The following is an 18,302-nucleotide window of genomic DNA, read 5'->3' on the forward strand; positions in this document are numbered from 1 at the left end:
GCACCCAGGACAACTTTGGGTATGACTTGCCGGCTGTGGAGGCGGCCATGAAGAAACACGAAGCGATCGAAGCCGATATCTCATCCTATGAAGAGAGGATCCAGGCTGTGGCTGACCTGGCCCAGGCTCTGGCCGGGGAGGGTTACTATGATGCCCGGCGTGTTGCTGCCCAGCGTGACAGTGTTCTGCGCCAGTGGGAGCTGCTGACCGGGCTGGTGGGAGCCCGGAGGACTCGACTTGAGCAGAACCTGGCCCTCCAGAAGGTCTTTCAGGAGATGGTCTACATGGTGGACTGGATGGAGGAGATGCAGGTGCCTATGGCCTGGGAAGTCAGTGGAGAACACTCTAGAGAGGCAGAGATGTAGACAGAGACACAGAGAAAATGAGAGATAGCAGGAGGGAGAGGCAGAGCCGGAGACAGAAAGACTCCGAAAAACAGAGATAGAAAGAGAAAGATGGAGAGAGACACAGAGACAGAGACACAGAGAAAATGAGAGATAGCAGGAGGGAGAGGCAGAGCCAGAGACAGAAAGACTCCGAAAAACAGAGATAGAAAGAGAAAGATGGAGAGAGACACAGAGACAGAGACACAGAGAAAATGAGAGATAGCAGGAGGGAGAGGCAGAGCCAGAGACAGAAAGACTCCGAAAAACAGAGATAGAAAGAGAAAGATGGAGAGAGACACAGAGACAGAGACACAGAGAAAATGAGAGATAGCAGGAGGGAGAGGCAGAGCCAGAGACAGAAAGACTCCGAAAAACAGAGATAGAAAGAGAAAGATGGAGAGAGACACAGAGACAGAGACACAGAGAAAATGAGTGAGATAGTAGGAGGGAGAGGCAGAGCCAGAGACAGAAAGACTCTGAAAAACAGAGATAGAAAGAGAAAGATGGAGAGAGACAGAGACAGAGACACAGAGAAAATGAGAGAGATAGTAGGAGGGAGAGGCAGAGCCAGAGACAGAAAGACTCTGAAAAACAGAGATAGAAAGAAATAGATGGAGAGAGATAGAGACAGAGACACAGAGAAAATGAGAGAGATAGTAGGAGGGAGAGGCAGAGCCAGAGACAGAAAGACTCTGAAAAACAGAGATAGAAAGAAATAGATGGAGAGAGATAGAGACAGAGACACAGAGAAAATGAGAGAGATAGTAGGAGGGAGAGGCAGAGCCAGAGACAGAAAGACTCTGAAAAACAGAGATAGAAAGAAATAGATGGAGAGAGATAGAGACAGAGACACAGAGAAAATGAGAGAGATAGTAGGAGGGAGAGGCAGAGCCAGAGACAGAAAGACTCTGAAAAACAGAGATAGAAAGAAATAGATGGAGAGAGATAGAGACAGAGACACAGAGAAAATGAGAGAGATAGTAGGAGGGAGAGGCAGAGCCAGAGACAGAAAGACTCTGAAAAACAGAGATAGAAAGAAATAGATGGAGAGAGATAGAGACAGAGACACAGAGAAAATGAGAGAGATAGTAGGAGGGAGAGGCAGAGCCAGAGACAGAAAGACTCTGAAAAACAGAGATAGAAAGAAATAGATGGAGAGAGATAGAGACAGAGACACAGAGAAAATGAGAGAGATAGTAGGAGGGAGAGGCAGAGCCAGAGACAGGAAGACACTGAAAAACAGAGATGGAGAGAGAGAGAAGACAGAGAGCTGGGGAGGCAGAGACAAGGGACCCAGGGAAAGCATAATGGGACAGCAGAGGCACAGAAACAGCAAGAGATAAGTAGGAGGTATTTTCCGTTAAGAGCTCTGTGTCACTGGAGGAAGCACTACATCATGTAAAAGGAATCACAGACTCCCTTTGGGTATCCGAGATTGATGCTTGCAAAGTACTTTGTCATTCATTTAAGCCTCACAATTTGGGATCTAATTGAAAGATGTTATGCCCATTTTTCTGATAAAGTAATTGAGTCATCCGTGGTCCCACGATTACAGGATCCCTTCATTAAGGTACCTCTGAGGTACCAGGTACCCCCTGAAGTCCTTATTCCTTCTTAGACTAAGGGCTGCCAGAAAGATGGTGAAGGAGGAGGAGTTGTGGAGAACTGAGCCCATGCTAGGTCCCGTGTCCTTCCCTCTGTCTCTGCCCAGGCCCAGCTTCTGTCCAAAGAGTGTGGCCAGCATCTCTTGGAAGTGGAAGACCTCCTGCAGAAGCACGGGCTGCTAGAGGGGGACATCACTGCCCAGAGCGAACGCGTGGAGGCACTCAATGCCACAGCACTGCGGTTCTCCCAATTACAGGGTACAGAGCCAAAGGGTGGGGGTGGGGGGCGGCTTCCTCCTGGGCAGGGGCAGGAGAGAAGGAATTCCCCAGGGTGGAATCCGAGGGGCTTCCAGGGGCGGCAGGACTGTTGGGTGACTAGTAGAGCCAGGACTTTGAATGGATCCCAAGTAAGGGGAGCAGGGGGGCCGCCATTATTTGGAAGTCCTTCGTCTGTGGAATGCACTGCCAGGAGACAGCTCCCCGGATCTTCGAGGCTGGAAGGGACCTTAGAGACGGCGTCTGGTCCAAGTCTTTCATTTTACAAATGGGGAAACTGAGACCCAGAGTTGGGAAATAGCTTCACATCTAGGTGACCCAACTAGTCAGCGGATGAGCTGAGTTTTGAACCCGGCTCTTGGATCTTCCATGCAGTTTCCTTTCCTCGGAGCGGAGCCGGATGCCAGGCGCTCTCCCCATCCCTTCAGCCTGTGAGGGTTGCAGGGGAGTTTGTTTGAGATACTGTCTCGGCCCCAGATATCTGGGGGCAGGACCCGCTCTGGGGGTGAGCTGGATTTCGGGGTGCTCTGTCTCTGAGGCCTCCCTTTGCCCGCAGGTTACCAACCCTGCGACCCACAGATCATCCGCAACCGAGTGAGCCACGTGCACGGCTGCCTGGCGGAGCTTCGGGAGCTGGCGGGCAGGCGGCGGGCGGAGCTGGAGGCCTCGCGGACGCTGTGGGCGCTGCTGCAGGAGCTGGAGGAAGCGGAGGCCTGGGCGCGGGAGAAGGAGCACGTCCTGGAGAGCAGGGCGAGCGGCGGCGGCGGCGGCCCCCACGACCTGCCCAGCGCCGCCCGCCTCCTGGCCCAGCACCGGATCCTGCAGGGGGAGCTGGGCGGCCGGCGGGCCCTGCTGCAGCAGGCCCTGCAGCGGGGCGAGGAGCTGACGGCGGCCGGCGGGAGCGACGTGGCGGCGCTGGGCCTGCTGGAGCGGGCGGCGGGGGCCCGGCGGCGCTGGCAGAGGCTGGAGGAGGCGGCGGCCAGGCGGGAGAGACGCCTGCAGGAGGCGCGCGCCCTGCACCAGTTCGGGACGGAGCTGGACGGGCTCTTGGCCTGGCTCAGGGATGCCTATCGCCTGGCGGCCAGCGGGGACTTCGGGCACGATGAGGCGTCGAGCCGGAGGCTGGCCCGGCAGCACCGGGCCCTGGCCGGGGAAGTGGAGGCGCACCGCGGCGTCGTGGCGGGCTTGAGGCGCCAGCTGGCGGGCCTGGGCGGCCCCGGGCGGGAGGCGGCGGCGGGCGGGGTCATGGCGCTGCAGGTGCGCGTGGTGGAGGCCGAGCAGCTGTTCGCGGAGGTGGCGGAGGTGGCCGGCCTGCGGCGCCAGTGGCTGCGGGACGCCCTGGCCGTGTACCGCATGTTCAGCGAAGTGCACGCCTGCGAGCTCTGGATCGGCGAGAAGGAGAAGTGGCTGCTTGCCATGCGGGTGCCCGACGACCTGGACGAGGTGGAGGTTGTCCAGCACAGGTAGGGGGGAGGGGCGGAGGGGGGGGGCAGGGCAGGGCCGAGCTGAGGCTGAGCGTCCCCCCTCCCCCCGCCAGGTTTGAGAGTCTGGATCAGGAAATGAACAGCCTGATGGGCCGAGTGCTAGATGTCAACCACACGGTCCAGCAGCTGGTGGAAGGGGGGCACCCCAGCTCGGACGAGGTGCGCTCCTGCCAAGACCACCTCAACAGCAGGTGAATGAACACATCCCACCACACTTCCCTCAGCCAATCAAAAAGCATTAAGTGGGGGGGGGGCAGCTGGGTGGCTCACTGGATGGGGAGCCAGACCCAGAGGGCAGGAGGTCCTGGGTTCGAATAGCTGGGTGACCCTGGACAAGTCACTTCACCCCCATTGCCTAGCCCTCCCGCTCTTCTGCCTTGGAGCCGATTCTAAGAAAAGGTGAGAGTTATAAAAAGGAAAAATGCACTAAATGTCTACCGGGCACCAGGCTCTGGGCATCTAGAGGCAAGCGAAGCCGCCTCTGTCCTCGGACAGTTTCCATTCTTCTGGGAAGAGGGTGCATAATGACACCCAGATAAGTAAAGGCCAAGGAAGTGGAGCTACCTGGGAAAGGCTTCAGCTGAGAGGCGATGCCTGAGCTAAGCCAGCAACGAGACTTAAGGCCTGGGCGGAGGGCATACCCAGGCAGGAGGGAGCTAGTCCAGGGCAAGCCATGAAAGTGGGAGCGATTGGAGAGGAAACTGGAAAGGCGGGTTGTGGAGGGTTTACGGTATCAGGTTGGGGAATTTTGTATTTTATCCTAGAAGCAAGAGGGAGCCACTGATGGTTTCTGGGCAGGAGAGTCAAGACCTGAAGCTTAAAAGAGGTGCAACTATCCTTGAACTTGAGCTGTGATAGCTGGTGTTCCAAGCCCCCTTCTAACTCTGACATGCAGTGCTCTAAGCTCTCTTCCTGTTCTAAGGTTCTGTGTTCTAGATTTTCTTCCAGTTCTGAAATTCGGTGTTCTAAGCTCCCTTCCAGCTCTGCCTTCTGTGTTTCAAGCTTCCATGTGGGTCATGATATTCCTTATTCTCAGCTCTATTTCAGCTCTGATATTCTGTTCTCTAACCTCCCTTCTAGTTCTCATATTCTGTGTTTTAAACTCTCTTCTAATATCTGAAATTCTTTGTTCCAGATTCCCTTTTAGCTCTGGCATTCTATAGTCTAAACCCCCTTTCTGCTCCACTGTTCTATGTTCTAGGTTTCCTTCCCATTCTGAAAATACTGTATTCTAAGCTTCCTTCTAGCCCTGCCATTCTGGGTTTTAAGCTCATGGCCAGTTCTGATGTTTTATGCTTTAAACTCCCTGTAAACCCTAACATTCTATGTTCTAAGCTCCTTTTCAGCATTCTCATTCTATGTTCTTAGTTCCTTCCTGGTTCTGACATTCTGTGCTTTCCTTTAAGCTCTGATATTCTGTGCTCTAACCTTCTTAAGCCCTGCCATTCTGTGTTCTAAGCTTCCTTTTCACCCCGCCATTATTTGTTCCAAACTCCCTTCCAGTTCTATGATTCCATGTTCTAAGCTTCCATCTAGCATATGGTCTTTGTTCTAAACCCTTCCAGCTGCAGGCATTCTTCGTTCTAAGTAACTTTATAGCTCAAATATTCTGTGTTCTAAGTTCCTTTCTAGCTCTGACATTTTCTGCTTTGAGATCTCTTTCAGCTCTAACATTGTCTCTTCTGAGTGTCCATTGATTCCTGACATTCTATGATTTAAGCTCTTTTCTGGCTCTGATATTCTGTGTTCTAAGTGCTCTTCCATCTCTAATGTTCTGGGCTTTAAGTTGCCTTCTAGGAGTCAGGTAGGTGGTTTAGTGGATTGAGAGCCAGGTCTAGAGACAGGAGATCCTGGGTTCAAACTTGTCCTTAGAAGCTTCCTAGCTGTGTGACTCTGGACAAGCCACTTCACCCCCATTGCCTAGTCCGTGTGACTCTTCTGTCTTGGAACCAATAAATGGTGTTGATTCGAAGGGTTTATTTTTTAGAAGTTCCTTTCTAGCTCTAATATTCTACTCTAAGCTCACTTCAAGCCCTGAGGAGTTCTGTGTTCTCAGCTCCATTCTAGCACCTGACAGTTTTTGCTCAAAGCCTCCTTTCAAGTCCTTGATGGTCTGTCTTCTAAGCTCCTTCCCAACTCTGACCTCCTTTGTTCTAAGACTCCTTTGAGTCCTTCGTAGTCTGTCTTTCAGTCTTCCTTTCAGCTCTGGGCATGATATGTTCTCTTCTCCCTTCTGGCTTCCATTCTGTGTTCTAAGCTCCCTGGAAGCGCTTGGCTTGTTCTAGGCTCCCTTCCAGCTTGGACTGTTCTGGGTTCTGGGCTCCCTAACAGCTCCATTGTTCTCTGATTTGGTGACTTAGGTGGAACAGCATTGTGGAGCTCGTGGAACAGAGAAAGGAGGAGGTGAACTTGGTTCTCTCTGTCCAGAATCACCTGCTGGAGTGCTCGGAGGTAAAGAGCCAGGTCCGTGAGCGGCGGATGGCAGTGGAGAGCGCCCCTCGGGCAGGGGGGGCCCTGCAGCGGCTCCTCAGCTCCCTTGAAGCAGCCCTCCTGGCACTGGAGCCCAGGCTGCAGGCTCTCAGAGAGGAGGGGGAGGCTCTGACGGTCCGTTACCCAGCTCAGGCCCCCCGACTGCAACCAGAGCTCGAAGCACTGGACAGTGAGTGGGCAGCCCTGGGCCACGCAGCCCGGAACTGTGGCGAGGCGCTGGCCACTGCCAGCCGGCTTCAAAAATTCCTGCATGATCTCGACTCCTTCCTTGACTGGCTGGTGCATGCCCAGGAGTCGGCAAGTGGTGGTGGACGGCTGCCGGGCTGCCTGGAGGAGGCAGACAGCCTGCTGACCCAGCACGCTGCCCTCAAGGAAGAGATGGACCGGCGGGAGGAGGATTTCGGGCGGATCCAGGCAGCTGGCGATGCTCTAGCAGCTGATGGGGCTGAGCTGGGACCTGAGCTGGCCCTGGAGGACTGGCTGCCCCACTTGGAACTAGGCTGGCAGAAGCTGCTGAGTCTGTGGGAAGGCCGCAGGGAAGCACTGGCCCAAGCCCACATTTACCAGCTCTTCCTCCGAGATGTGCGCCAGGCCCACACCGTACTCCACAACCAGGTGCGGGGAGGGCATCAGGCGGGTGGCGATGCCAGCCTGACTGGGGGGGGGCCAGGCCTTCATGCCGGGAGTCTGGCCGGATTGGCGGGATGTCTGGAGAGAGCTGTGGGGGTTCAGCAGGGAAGTTTGGGGATTCCCTCAGAGGGAGACGGTAGGACAGGCAACATTGCACTTAGCTAGGGGGCAGGACAGGAGGTTCCAGGTCGTTCATAGATTATTCAGCATTGGGGGTCATTTGAGAGAATTCCAGTTTATAGCTTTTAGGGGGATTAATGGAGCCCCTGGTATAGAGAGTAAGGGTGGGTTCTAGGGATGGCCGGATAGTACTAGGACTGCCTCCCCTTCCTCATTAACACTTCACTCCTTTCCCAAAGGTAGCAGTCTGGGATTGGACTTGAGTTCAAATCCAGCCTGACACACTAGCTTTGTAACTCTGGGCAAGTCCCTCTCTGTCTCTGTCTTTCTCTTTCTGTCTCTTCCCCTCTCTGATCTAGTCAGCTGTGATATGGGGATAAAAATAGCACCATTAGTCCCCAAGGGCTGATCAAATTAGGAGAATCAAACTAGATAATATGTGTAAACCGCTTGGCACATATTGTTTTGTTCAGTATCATCAGACTCTTTGGGACCCTGTGCATCATAGCACACTGATATTGGCCAGAGGGTTTTCTTGGCAAAGACACTGGAGTGATTTGCCAAATCCTTATCCACTGGATTAAGGCAAACAGAAGTTAAAAGAATTGCCATGTCCCCTGGCTAGTAAGTATTTGAGACCAGATTTGAACTCAAGTCTTCCTGGCTTCAGGCCAAGTATCCACTGTGGCCTGCCTTACTTTCACTTGGCACATAGTAGGTACTAAATAAATCTTTCCTTGCTCCCTTCCCTCTCTCTGTTTTTCCCTTCCCTTACTCCCTCCCTTCCTTCTTTTCTTCTCCTTCTTTCCTTCCTTCCTTCCTTCCTTCCTTCCTTCCTTCCTTCCTTCCTTCCTTCCTTCCTTCCTTCCTTCCTTCCTTCCTTCCTTCCTTCCTTCCTTCCTTCCTTCCTTCCTTCCTTCCTTCCTTCCTTCCTTCTTCTACCAGGAGACAGTGCTGTCAGGTCTGGAGCTACCTGGGACAGTGGAAACAGTAGTGGAGGCCATCAAGCGCCACCGGGACTTTCTGACTACTCTAGAGTTGAATCTACAAAAGATCCAGGTGGCCGTGCAGGCAGGAGATATCTTGCGCAGGCAGGAAAACATCTATGCTGAGAAGGCCCAGGAGCATGTAGCCCAGCTGCTGGAAAAGTAGGGGCTCCTGGTACCTCACTGAGCCCTCCACCCTATGCATGTTCTTTTGGGTTGAGGAGGGAGATCCCAGGGACCCCTGATACCCTGGGGCTTGCCTGGGAGGGGATGTTAAAGAGCCAGGCTCTGCCTTACCATCCCTATCTTAACAGGCCCCAGCTGTCTCTCTGCAGTGTCATCTGGTCCTTGTGTATTTGTGTGCCCTGTCTCTCTGTGCCTGCCTCTCAATTCTCTCCCTCTCCTCCCTCTTCCTTACTCTCTCATTCTCTCTCTCTCTCTTTTCTCTCTTTCCCTCTCTGTTCCTGTCTCTCCTCCCTGTCTCTGTCTTTCCCTCTCATCTTTCTCTGTCTCTCCTTTCTCTCTCTGTCTCTGTCTCTATCACTGTCTCTCTCTCTCTCTCCACCTTCCCTCTCCCTCTCTCCTTTTATCTGTGTGACCTTTTCTCTTTCCTTGTCCTTTTCCTTTGGTCTGTCTCTCAATCCGCCTCTCTCAGTGACTTTTTCTCTTTCCTTCTTGTTCAGTGACTCCTTTTCTCCCCTTTCTCTGAAGATTCTTTTCTGTCTCATATTAACCATTTCTCTCTTTCCCTTCCTCTGATGTCTGTCTTCCTGTTTCCCCCTCTTTGTGTTTCTATCTTTGTCCATGAGAGAGAAAGCAAAGAAGGGCTTCTTTATGAGTGAGATGATATGCCTGGGATCCCCAGGCCCACTCTGATTTAGGCTGACCTGTGCTTCAGTTCCCTGGTTCAGACTTAGGGACTCACTCTGAATCTGTGCCAATTGGAGCCAGAGGAGTGGGGGAGTGGGGGAGTGGGGGCAAGCCTTGGTCCTTCGTGGTATTCAGTGGTATCTATGGAGTCTTACCCCTGCCTGTCTGGAGTTTCCAGAATTCCTGGTTTTGACCGCAGCCTCAGCATCCTTCCCTCTTGCTCTGCATCCCTCCATCCATGACCACCTTTTCCTATCCACCAGTAGGGCTCTCTCCCCCTTACCCTCTCTCTGTCTCTGTCTCTCCTGCTTATTGTCTTGGTCTTTCCCTCAATCTTCTGTCTCTAGTCAGTCAGCCTTTCCATCTCCTTCCTTTTCTCTTGCTTTTCTTTCCCTTCCCTCCCTAGGACTGAGTCTCCCTCAGTCTCTCCTGCTTGCTGTTATCTCTGTCTACTTTTATCTTTATCTATCTCTATCTGATCCTTTGGATTTCCTACCATTTCATCTTTTCTCTCCATCTCCCTTTTTGTCTTGTTTCTATTTTGTCCCATTTCTCTCTTTCATCTCTTAAAATTCTCCTATATTGGTCTCTACCCTTTGCCTGTCTCTATTTCTTTTTCTTCCTCTCTCTTTCTTCCCCTTCCCTTCTCTCCCCCCTCTTTTTCTCTCTCCCTCTCTTCTCCCTTCTCTCTCTTTCTCTCCTCTCTCCCCCTCTCCTCCCCCTTTTCTCTCTCTCCCCCCATCTTTCTCTCTCTCCCTCTCTTCTCCCTTCTTCCTCTCTTCCTCTCTCTTTCCTCCCCCTCACCCCCTCTTTTTCTCTCTCTCCCTCCTCCCCCTCCTCTCTTCCCTTTCCCCCTCTTTCTCTCCCCCTATTCTGTCATTTTCTCTTTAGTTACCATCTTAACTGCTTCTCTCGATTCCATGGCTTGTTTGCTCTGCTTTCTCCCCTTTTCTGTCTTCTTTTTCTGGCTCATTCCTTGATCTTTGCATCTTCTGTTTTTTCACTGTCTCTACCCCTTTTGTCTCTGTCTCTGTCTCTTCCATTTCTTTCATCTCCCATGGCAGTCCACAGTGCTTGTCACCCAGCCCCCATTCCCCTCCCCCTTCCTCTGCTTGCCAATCGCTCCCCAAACCCCTGACGGTCCCCCTGGTCCCTGGGGCACCGAGCACCCCGTCCCCCCGCCCCCCAGGAGCCAAGAAACTCAGCTTCGGGCCCAGCAGTGGATGCAGTGCCTCTATGACCAGCTGGAGTTGCAGCATTTCTTAAGAGACTGTCAGGAGGTAAGGGGAAGAGAGAGGGAGGGGGGGGGCATACTGGGTGAGAGCAAAGCCTGGCTCCATCCCCGAGGGCCCACTCTGCCGTGAGAAAAGGGAGGGGGCGAGGGGGGGCGGGGGAGGGCGGGGGGGGGGGGAAGGGGACTGATCGAGGTTAGTTAGACTCAAGGAATTCTCTCTCTGGAGTGGCCTGAAAAGAGCCTGAGGGAGTCTCGGAGTGGGTGTCCGGCGGCTCTGCCCTGCCCCACTTCTCCCCAAATTTCCTATCCCAGAATGGGGGGGGGGAGCACTGAATTGGCTGGAGCCAGCAGACGGCGCCATCATCCCGTCCTTCAACGACGACAGTGAGGTGGGGCTAGGAAGATGCCCTGGCAACTTTGTTACCTAGCAACCTAGACCCCGCCCGTGCACGGAGTTGCGGAGGTGCCCAGCAGGGAGGAGGAGCAGAGGAGGGCTGGCTGGGGAGCCAAAGGTCCACCGAAGCTGGGGCAGGAGATGCACCAGGAGACTAAGGGGGTGTTGACCTCTCATGGCGGGGCGCGAGCGCAGCGAGAGATGCACCTCTCCCCACAGGCCTCGCGGAGCATCCCCAGAAAGCAGGAGCTGGAGGATAACCTAGACCCCTCCTTTGCACAGCTCCTCCTCCCTGCTCCTCGAGTTCAGCCCGCCCCGCCTCACAGTAGGGAGAGAGCTAAGTTTGGAGTCAGAGAACTTGGGTTCAAATTCTGCCCCCCCCCCCCCCCCGGTGCCAATTACCAGCGTGACCTTGGGCAAAATAACAGTCTCCTTAGGGCTCGGTTTCCTCGTCTGTAAAAGAAAAGGGTTGGCCCAGATGAATTTGGAAGGTTCCTTTCAACCCTAAATGCATAGTCCTCACCTCATACCCTTCCCCCACCTCCATTCCTTCCTAGCTCTGTGACCTTGGGTTAGTCTCGAGCTCTGGGAGCCCATTTTCTCATCTGTAAAATGGGAATAAACATATCTAACAGGGCTGTCCTGAGGCTCTTTGGATGACGCATTTTAAATGCTTTGCAAACCTCCAGGCGCTACACGAATGTCAGCTTTTACTATGACGACTCTCCTCCCCTCCCAGTTATGGGATGCTTCCCTCTTCCCCTTCCCAGTTCAGATTCGCTCTCCTACCGATTTCGGCCCTCTCCATCCTCATCCTCCCCTCCTGAACCCCTCTCTCCCTGCGTTCCCAACGCTAAGCATTCTCAGCCTTTTCCCGGGTCCTAAACCTTTCTCCTCCACCTCCCTCTTCCTTCTTCCCCCTTCCCCCGCCTTCCCGAGGGCTCCTTCCACCCTCCTTCGCTGGGTCTCCCCAGTGCGCGCACCCTTAGAGACATGGAGGTGGGGGGAGGGGGAAGGCTCAAGACAGCGCACTTGCGGGACCGCGGTTGGGGGGTGGGGAAGGGAGGGGAGGGGCGGTGCGGTGTGCGCGCGCGCGCGCGCGCCGTGGTTGTCTGTGCCCATTGCTGCAGTGGCCCAGGGAGCGCCGCCCGCCGCAGGTACTGCGCGCCGCCTCTGGGCTGGGGGCGCGGAGAGGAGGGGGCTGGAGCGCGCCCCCGTGAAGGACGGTGGGGGTGGGGGAGAAGAGAGAGCGCGTGCGCCCCAAGAGGGCGGGAAGGGAGGGTATTCCCCCCTTAGGAAAGGGTGCTGTCCTTAGTGCTGAACCTTGGGGGTGGGGGGAGCACGACTCGTGACTGCACTGGTCTCTAGAGGCGGGGGAGGGCAGCTCTTATTGAGGGGGTAGCTTCTTCCTCCAAGGGCCCCTGAGGAGGGTTGGGGGGTCAGCTGGCCTTCTGATTGGCCCCTGGGAGCTGGCTGTGGTTCTGAAGCTGCCCCAGGGGTGGGGAGATGCAGGGTCCTCTAATCTTTCCTTGGAGAGGTGTAGTGGGATTTATTGGGGGGAGGGGAGGCTGTGAACTGCCTTCGGTGCTTGTGGCGTTCATGACTGACCCAGCCTGTGGAGAGACCTTGGCCTGGCCTTGGCACTGGTGTTTTGGGGTGGGGAATGAGGCTGTGACTTATTTTCCCTGAGTGATGAACTGGATTTGTTTCTGAATGGTGCTTGCTTTGGGGGCTGGGGGTGGTTCTGTTTTTGTTGGATGTGGCTCTGGTTAGGGGTTGTGATTGACTGAGGGGGGGCAGGTAACAGGGACTGAATTTTTCCTTGATTTTTTTTTAAGTGGAAAAGCATTATGACTGGTTTTTCCTTGGAAGGGAAACAGAAGGGGGGCAGACCATATTTTGGCCCTAGTTTGGGGGAAGGCTTGTGACTGGCTCTACCTGGAGTGGCAGTCTCGTCCTGCTGAGACTGAGAAGAGGTCGAAATCTACCTGTCTTTGCTGGGGGGTCCTGGAATTGGCCTTAGCTTTGGGTGGGGCCTCTACCTGGTTTTGCCTACGAAGAGATGGGCTGAAACCTCGGCACCTCTATTTTGTGGGGGGTGTTAATGGTTAGACAGGACTTCTGGCCCCTCTGTCTAGGAAGAGACCCGGATGGATCTCACTCTGATCTCTTTGCATTTTTCATGGGAAGGAAGCTCTGGTGGAGATGAAAACCCATTTTTTGTTGCTGGGGTGGGAAGTGGAGGAATGAATATAAGTGCTTCTGCCCAGGTGGGAAATCTGGATCAGAGATTTTTTTGAGGGAGGGGCTTGTGGCTGGCTTTGATCCTAGAGCTTTTTGGGGAGACCAGCCGGCTCTGCTACCTGATTTGCCTAGACATTGGGGCGTTTTCTTGCTGGAGGCCTTGGTTTCAGGATGTGAAGGAATGTGTATGCAGGCAGGGATGCTGGGAGCCCAGAGCTGGTTTGTTCCTGGAAGGGCCATCTTTGGCCGGCTGCCTTCCTGCAGGGTTAGAGAGAATGGGGGCACCTCACCTCACTCTCTGGGAGGGAGAAGCTCCTCAAAGCTGTTTTAGAAAGCAGCCTCACAAGTCCTACATTCTCTGCCCAACTTCCCTTGAGTAACTGGGGATGATGCAGAGCAAGATTCCTAGGGGCCCCTGGGACCCAAGTGCTCAAAGGCTTCAGTGCTGTGCCTGGTTAAGGGGACTGGGAGTGAGCAGGGCCAGAGGCTTTTGGACAGATGGCTAAAGAGTCCAGGGCCAGGTTTGGCCGCCTCTGGGAAGCTGTGGGCCCCTTACCAAGGCTTCCCCATCCCCCATCCCGCCTGTGTGCAGCTGGATGGCTGGATTCATGAAAAGATGCTGATGGCTCGGGACAGTACTCGAGAGGAAGGTCACAAGCTGCGGAAACGATGGCTCCGGCACCAGGCCTTCATGGCCGAGTTGGCCCAGAATAAGGAATGGCTGGAGAAGATTGAAAAGGTGAGTGGAGGAAGGGCATCATCCTACTCTTGGGGCTTCTGTTGTCAGGCCCCTTCCCTCACCTAGATGCTTTGTAAACTTCAACTAGAGAAATGGGAGCATTTGTGATTGAGAGCCAAACAACAGCCTTGTTCAGCAGGCAGAACACCAGAGTCCCAGGACCTGGGTTTGAATCCAGACTTTGCTTCATACTACCCATGTGACCTTGGCCAGATCCCTGTCTCTCTCTGTGCCTCAGTTGACTCATTTGTAAAAAAGAAAAGGTGGGATTCAGTGATCTCTGAGATCCCTATTAGCTCTAATCTGATAAACCCTCCCTAGCCTGAGCTTTGGAATGAAAGGACCAGCAGAGGGCCCTAAGGGAACACTCAGTTGAGCTCATCCCAGCTCCTCTTCCTTCTTCTCTTTCTGGAGTGCCCTGGGGATAAGGAAAGGTGGCAATGGGGCCCAGGTGCCAGATTCAAGGATGGAGAAGCCAGAGCTCTGCTAAGCTCTCCTTACCCTCTCACTGCCCCCCATTTCTTTAGCCCCAATGATGAAGGATGGAAAAGAGGGTGATAAATAGCCCCCATTTGCTTACCCAGACCCTGAGGTTCAGGATACTTCCAGAAGACATACTGATTTCTGGGACTTCCTTCAGAATTTGACTTCATTCCTGGTACCCAGGACCCAGATAGAATCTTTAGATTCAGACCTCAGATCCTAACACTCATGGGTTCAGCTCCCAAACCAAGTTGGTATCTAATGGGGTTAGAAAACCACAGTCCAAATCTTTGACCTTTCAGAATTCTGCCATTTGACCAACTTGATGTCAACATATTTATTGTCTTTCTACCCACGTGTCTCTGTCTTTCTCCATGTATCTCCCTGGGTGTGTGACTCTACCATGGGACTGTCTTTATGTGTAAATCTCTCCCTGTGTGTCTGTCTTTTCCCTTGGGTCTCTCCCCCATGTGTTTCTGCCTCTTTGCCTCTTTTTCTTTTTAGAAATTATTTTTAATTTCTTTATTTGCTTGTGTGTTTCTGATCCATTTTCTGCGTCTCCTCTCTGTCTTCGGCTGTCTTTGCCCATGTGTGTTTCATATCCTCTTTTTCTGTGTGTATTCTCCCACTGTGCAGGGATCATTGTCTCGATCATTTTCTGCATGTTTTCTTGGGTGTTTCACTTCTCCCTTCCTCCAGATGTTTGGGTCTGTGAATATCTCTTACTACATGGGCCCCCCTTGAATGCTATCTCTCTTCTCCACTTTTCACCGTTGTTTTTCTGGTGTGTCTGTGTGCCTGGCTGTGACCTTGGTTCTTGCTCCTCTCCTTCCCATCGCCTGTGTATGACTCTCCCATGAGATTGTCTTTATGTCTCTGGCTCTTGGTGTGTGTCTCTCTCACCCCTACCTGTTTCCTGCGGCAGGAGGGCCAACAGCTGATGCAAGAGAAGCCTGAACTGGCGAGCTCCGTCCGGAAGAAACTGGGGGAGATTCGGCAGTGCTGGGCTGAGCTGGAGAGTACCACCCAGGCCAAAGCTCGGCAGCTATTTGAGGCCAGCCAGGCAGACCAACTGGTCCAGAGCTTTGCTGAGCTGGACAAGAGACTCATGCACATGGAGAGCCAGCTGCAGGGGGTGGACCCTGGAGGAGACCTGGCCACTGTCAACAGCCAGCTGAAGAAGCTGCAGGTAGGGTGGACCAGAGGCAATGTGGCTGAGCATGCAGCCTGGGGGAGGAGGATTGGAAAGGAGGTTGGGTGGGTTTTTTTTTTTTAGTAGTGTTGGGAATAAGGGCAGGTAGGAGGCTAAGTGGATAGAGCATGGAGACCAGGAGATGGGAGATCCTGGGTTCAGATCTGGCCTTCCTGCCTTTGTGATCCTGATGAGCAAATCACTTAACTCTGGTTGCCTAGCCTTTAACCCCTCTTCTGCCTTGGAACTCTTACTAAGTATTAGTTTAAAAAGAAAAGATATGGGTGTAAATTTTTTGAAATTTTAAACTAAAAAACAAACAATTGGTAGGAATAGCTCCCATTCCTCTGAAGAAATGGGGAGCTATAGGTGGAATACTCATTAGAACATCAAACTTTTCTGAGATATTGTTTGGTTTGCTGGATTTTTTTCTTCTTTGTCCCATTTCCTTCTTTATTTAAGGGACCGCTCTCTGGTAGGGGAGAGGGAAAGGCTACACTGGGAAATGTCAGAGCTCTAAGATCAAAGATATCAATCAAATTTATTTTTAATAACAATTGCTAGCATTTATCTAGCACTAAAGTTTTCAAGGCACTTTATCTGTATCACCTCATTTGATCTTCATTTTATGTTTAATGATTTTATTTTAATAACAAATTTCTACAAGCTTTCTGAAGTTATATAATCCAAATTGGCTCCCTCCCTTCTTCCTTCTGCCCTCCTGGAGCTGACAAGCAGTTCAATCTGGTTTATACATGCCATTTGACATTTACAGATGAAGAAACTGAGGTTGAGATTCAGTAAGACTTGCTCAGGGTGGTACAGCTCAGGTCTTTTTTTTTTTCTTTAAACCCTCACCTTCCATCTTAGAATCAATGCTATGTATTAATTCTAAGGCAGAAGAGTGGTAAGGACTAGGCAATGGGGGTGAAGTGACTTGCCCAGGGTCACCCAGCTAAGAAGTGTCTGAGGACAGATTTGAACCTAGAACTTCTATCTCTAGGCCTGGATCTCAATCCACTGAGCCACCCAACTGCTCCACCGCTCAGGCCTTCTTAACTCTAAACCCAATGCTGTATGCTAGCAAACTTGATGGGACAAATGCAGCCTTTCCTGCCTCCTACATCTTTCATCTGAAAGAAAGCAGGGGCAATGGGGTCTATCAGCAAGAGGCCCAGGGCTCATGTCAGGGGATCAGGATTGGGAAGTCATTGCCGGGTGTTGTTCTCTTCCTACATGCTAGTGTACCAGGACAGGCAAGGCCAAAAGGAAGGTCTGGGGATTATGGAAGGTGAGGCCAGAGAGAGGCTTCCCAGAAGGATGAGGAGTTGGAGATTTTGTTCAGTCACCGATTTTTCTGTTCATTCACCATTCATTAAGAGCCTATTGTGTCCCAGCTACTGGGCCAGTGATGGAGATACAGAGATGAAAACAAAACAGTCCCTGACCTCAAGAGGTTTGCATTCTAGTGGGGTGAGATAAGAGATGATAGTTAGAGATATGTTCACATACACACAAATATATATGTATTGTGTGTGTAAGTGGATGGATGGATGGACGGACTGGTGGATGGACAGATGGATGAAAGAATGGGTGGGTGGGTAGATTGATGCATGGATAGGTAGATGGATGGATGGATGAACAGACGGATGGAAGGATGGATGGATAGGTGGGTAGGTGGGTAGATGGATGGATGGTTGGGTGGGTGGATGGGTGGATGGATGGATGGATGGATGGATGGATGGGTGGGTGGGTCAATGGATGAGTGGGTGGATGGATGGGTAGGTTAATAGGCAGACAGACAGATCTGGGAATCCTCTACATAGAAAAGACTACAGTAAAAGCCTTGGCACCAAAGTCAACATGGAGTTGACCAAGTAAGAGTAAAGAATGATAAGAAGCCCTAAAGTCTTGGAGGACACCCATAGTTAGGCAGTTGCATGGTCTCTAAGGTAGATAGGTCTTGAAGAAAACTAGGGATCCTGAGAAGCACAGATAAGGAGGGAAGGCATTCTGGGAATGAGGGAAAGCCTGTGCAAAAGCCCAAGAATGGGGAATGGAGTGCCTTGGGTGAGGAATGGTAAAAGGCCATTTTGACTCAACTGTAAAGTATGTGAAGGGAAGAAAGTATGTAATTAGGCCAGAAAAGTAGGGCCACTAGGTCTTGAAGGGTTATAAATGCCAAACACGGGCATTTGTATTTTATTCTAGAGGCAATAGGGAGCCATTGGAATTGATTGAGGAGGGGAGCAATGAGGTCAGATCTGTGCTTTGGGAAAATGCCTTTGGCAGCTATATGGAGGATAAATTAAAGTGAAGACACTTGATGCAGGGAGGGTCATATAAGAGGCTGGTGTAATTGTGGAGGCAAGAAGTGAGGAGAGCCCAGATTAGGGTGTTGGTTGTGTGGGTAGATTTGGGAACAGATGTGAGATGTTGTTAAGATGTTGGCAACAGCTTGGATTTGTGGGGTGAGACAAAGAAGAGTGGAGAGTGATATTGAGGTCCTGGGTGACTATACTAGCTATGACAGTGTTGGGAAATTTCAGAAGAAGGGAAGGGTTTGAGGGGAAAGGTAAAGACTTTTGTTTTGGAGAAGCTGAGTTTGTTAAGCCTGAGGGCCTTCCAGTTGAAAATATCCAATAGGTAATTAGCCCAGCAGTTCAGGAGAGAGACCATTGACATGGATAGAGAGACAGAGAGACAGAAAATTACAGATAGATATGGAGTCAGGTACATCGATAGATGGATGGATGGATAGATAGATAGACAGACAGACAGATAGATGGATAGAAGGATGGATAGATAGACAGATAGAAAGACAGACAGACAGACAGACAGACAGACAGATAGATAGATAGATAGACAGACAGACAGACAGACAGACAGACAGACAGATAGATAGATAGATAGATAGATAGATAGATAGATAGATAGATAGATAGATAGATAGATAGATGGATAGAAGAATGGATAGATGGATGGATGGATAGACAGATAGAAAGACAGACAGACAGATAGATAGATAGATAGATAGATAGATAGATGGATGGATGGATGGATGGATAGACAGAAAGACAGGCAGACAGACAGATAGATAGATAGATAGATAGACAGACAGACAGACAGACAGACAGACAGACAGACAGATAGATAGATATATAGATAGA

The 18,302-nt window shown here is 51.9% G+C and overlaps 1 protein-coding gene across 2 annotated transcripts in view; it reads left to right on the forward strand.

Moving 5' to 3' along the window:
• Positions 1-18,302, forward strand: part of SPTBN4 (spectrin beta, non-erythrocytic 4) — a 59,835-nt gene that overhangs the window by 17,081 nt on the left and 24,452 nt on the right. Inside the window, exons 12-20 of one of the 2 annotated variants that reach the window (XM_056796189.1) lie at positions 9-311; positions 2,098-2,248; positions 2,823-3,729; positions 3,804-3,941; positions 6,111-6,855; positions 7,936-8,138; positions 10,036-10,126; positions 13,311-13,457; positions 14,866-15,129. In XM_056796189.1, the coding sequence (XP_056652167.1) occupies positions 9-311; positions 2,098-2,248; positions 2,823-3,729; positions 3,804-3,941; positions 6,111-6,855; positions 7,936-8,138; positions 10,036-10,126; positions 13,311-13,457; positions 14,866-15,129 (2,949 nt within the window). Of the gene's footprint in view, positions 1-8; positions 312-2,097; positions 2,249-2,822; positions 3,730-3,803; positions 3,942-6,110; positions 6,856-7,935; positions 8,139-10,035; positions 10,127-11,547; positions 11,632-13,310; positions 13,458-14,865; positions 15,130-18,302 lie in introns of those variants that run through there. The other variant, XM_056796190.1, reaches the window with a different exon arrangement.

This window comes from Monodelphis domestica, chromosome 4 (genome assembly GCF_027887165.1).
Source record: "Monodelphis domestica isolate mMonDom1 chromosome 4, mMonDom1.pri, whole genome shotgun sequence".
Taxonomy (NCBI): domain Eukaryota; kingdom Metazoa; phylum Chordata; class Mammalia; order Didelphimorphia; family Didelphidae; genus Monodelphis; species Monodelphis domestica.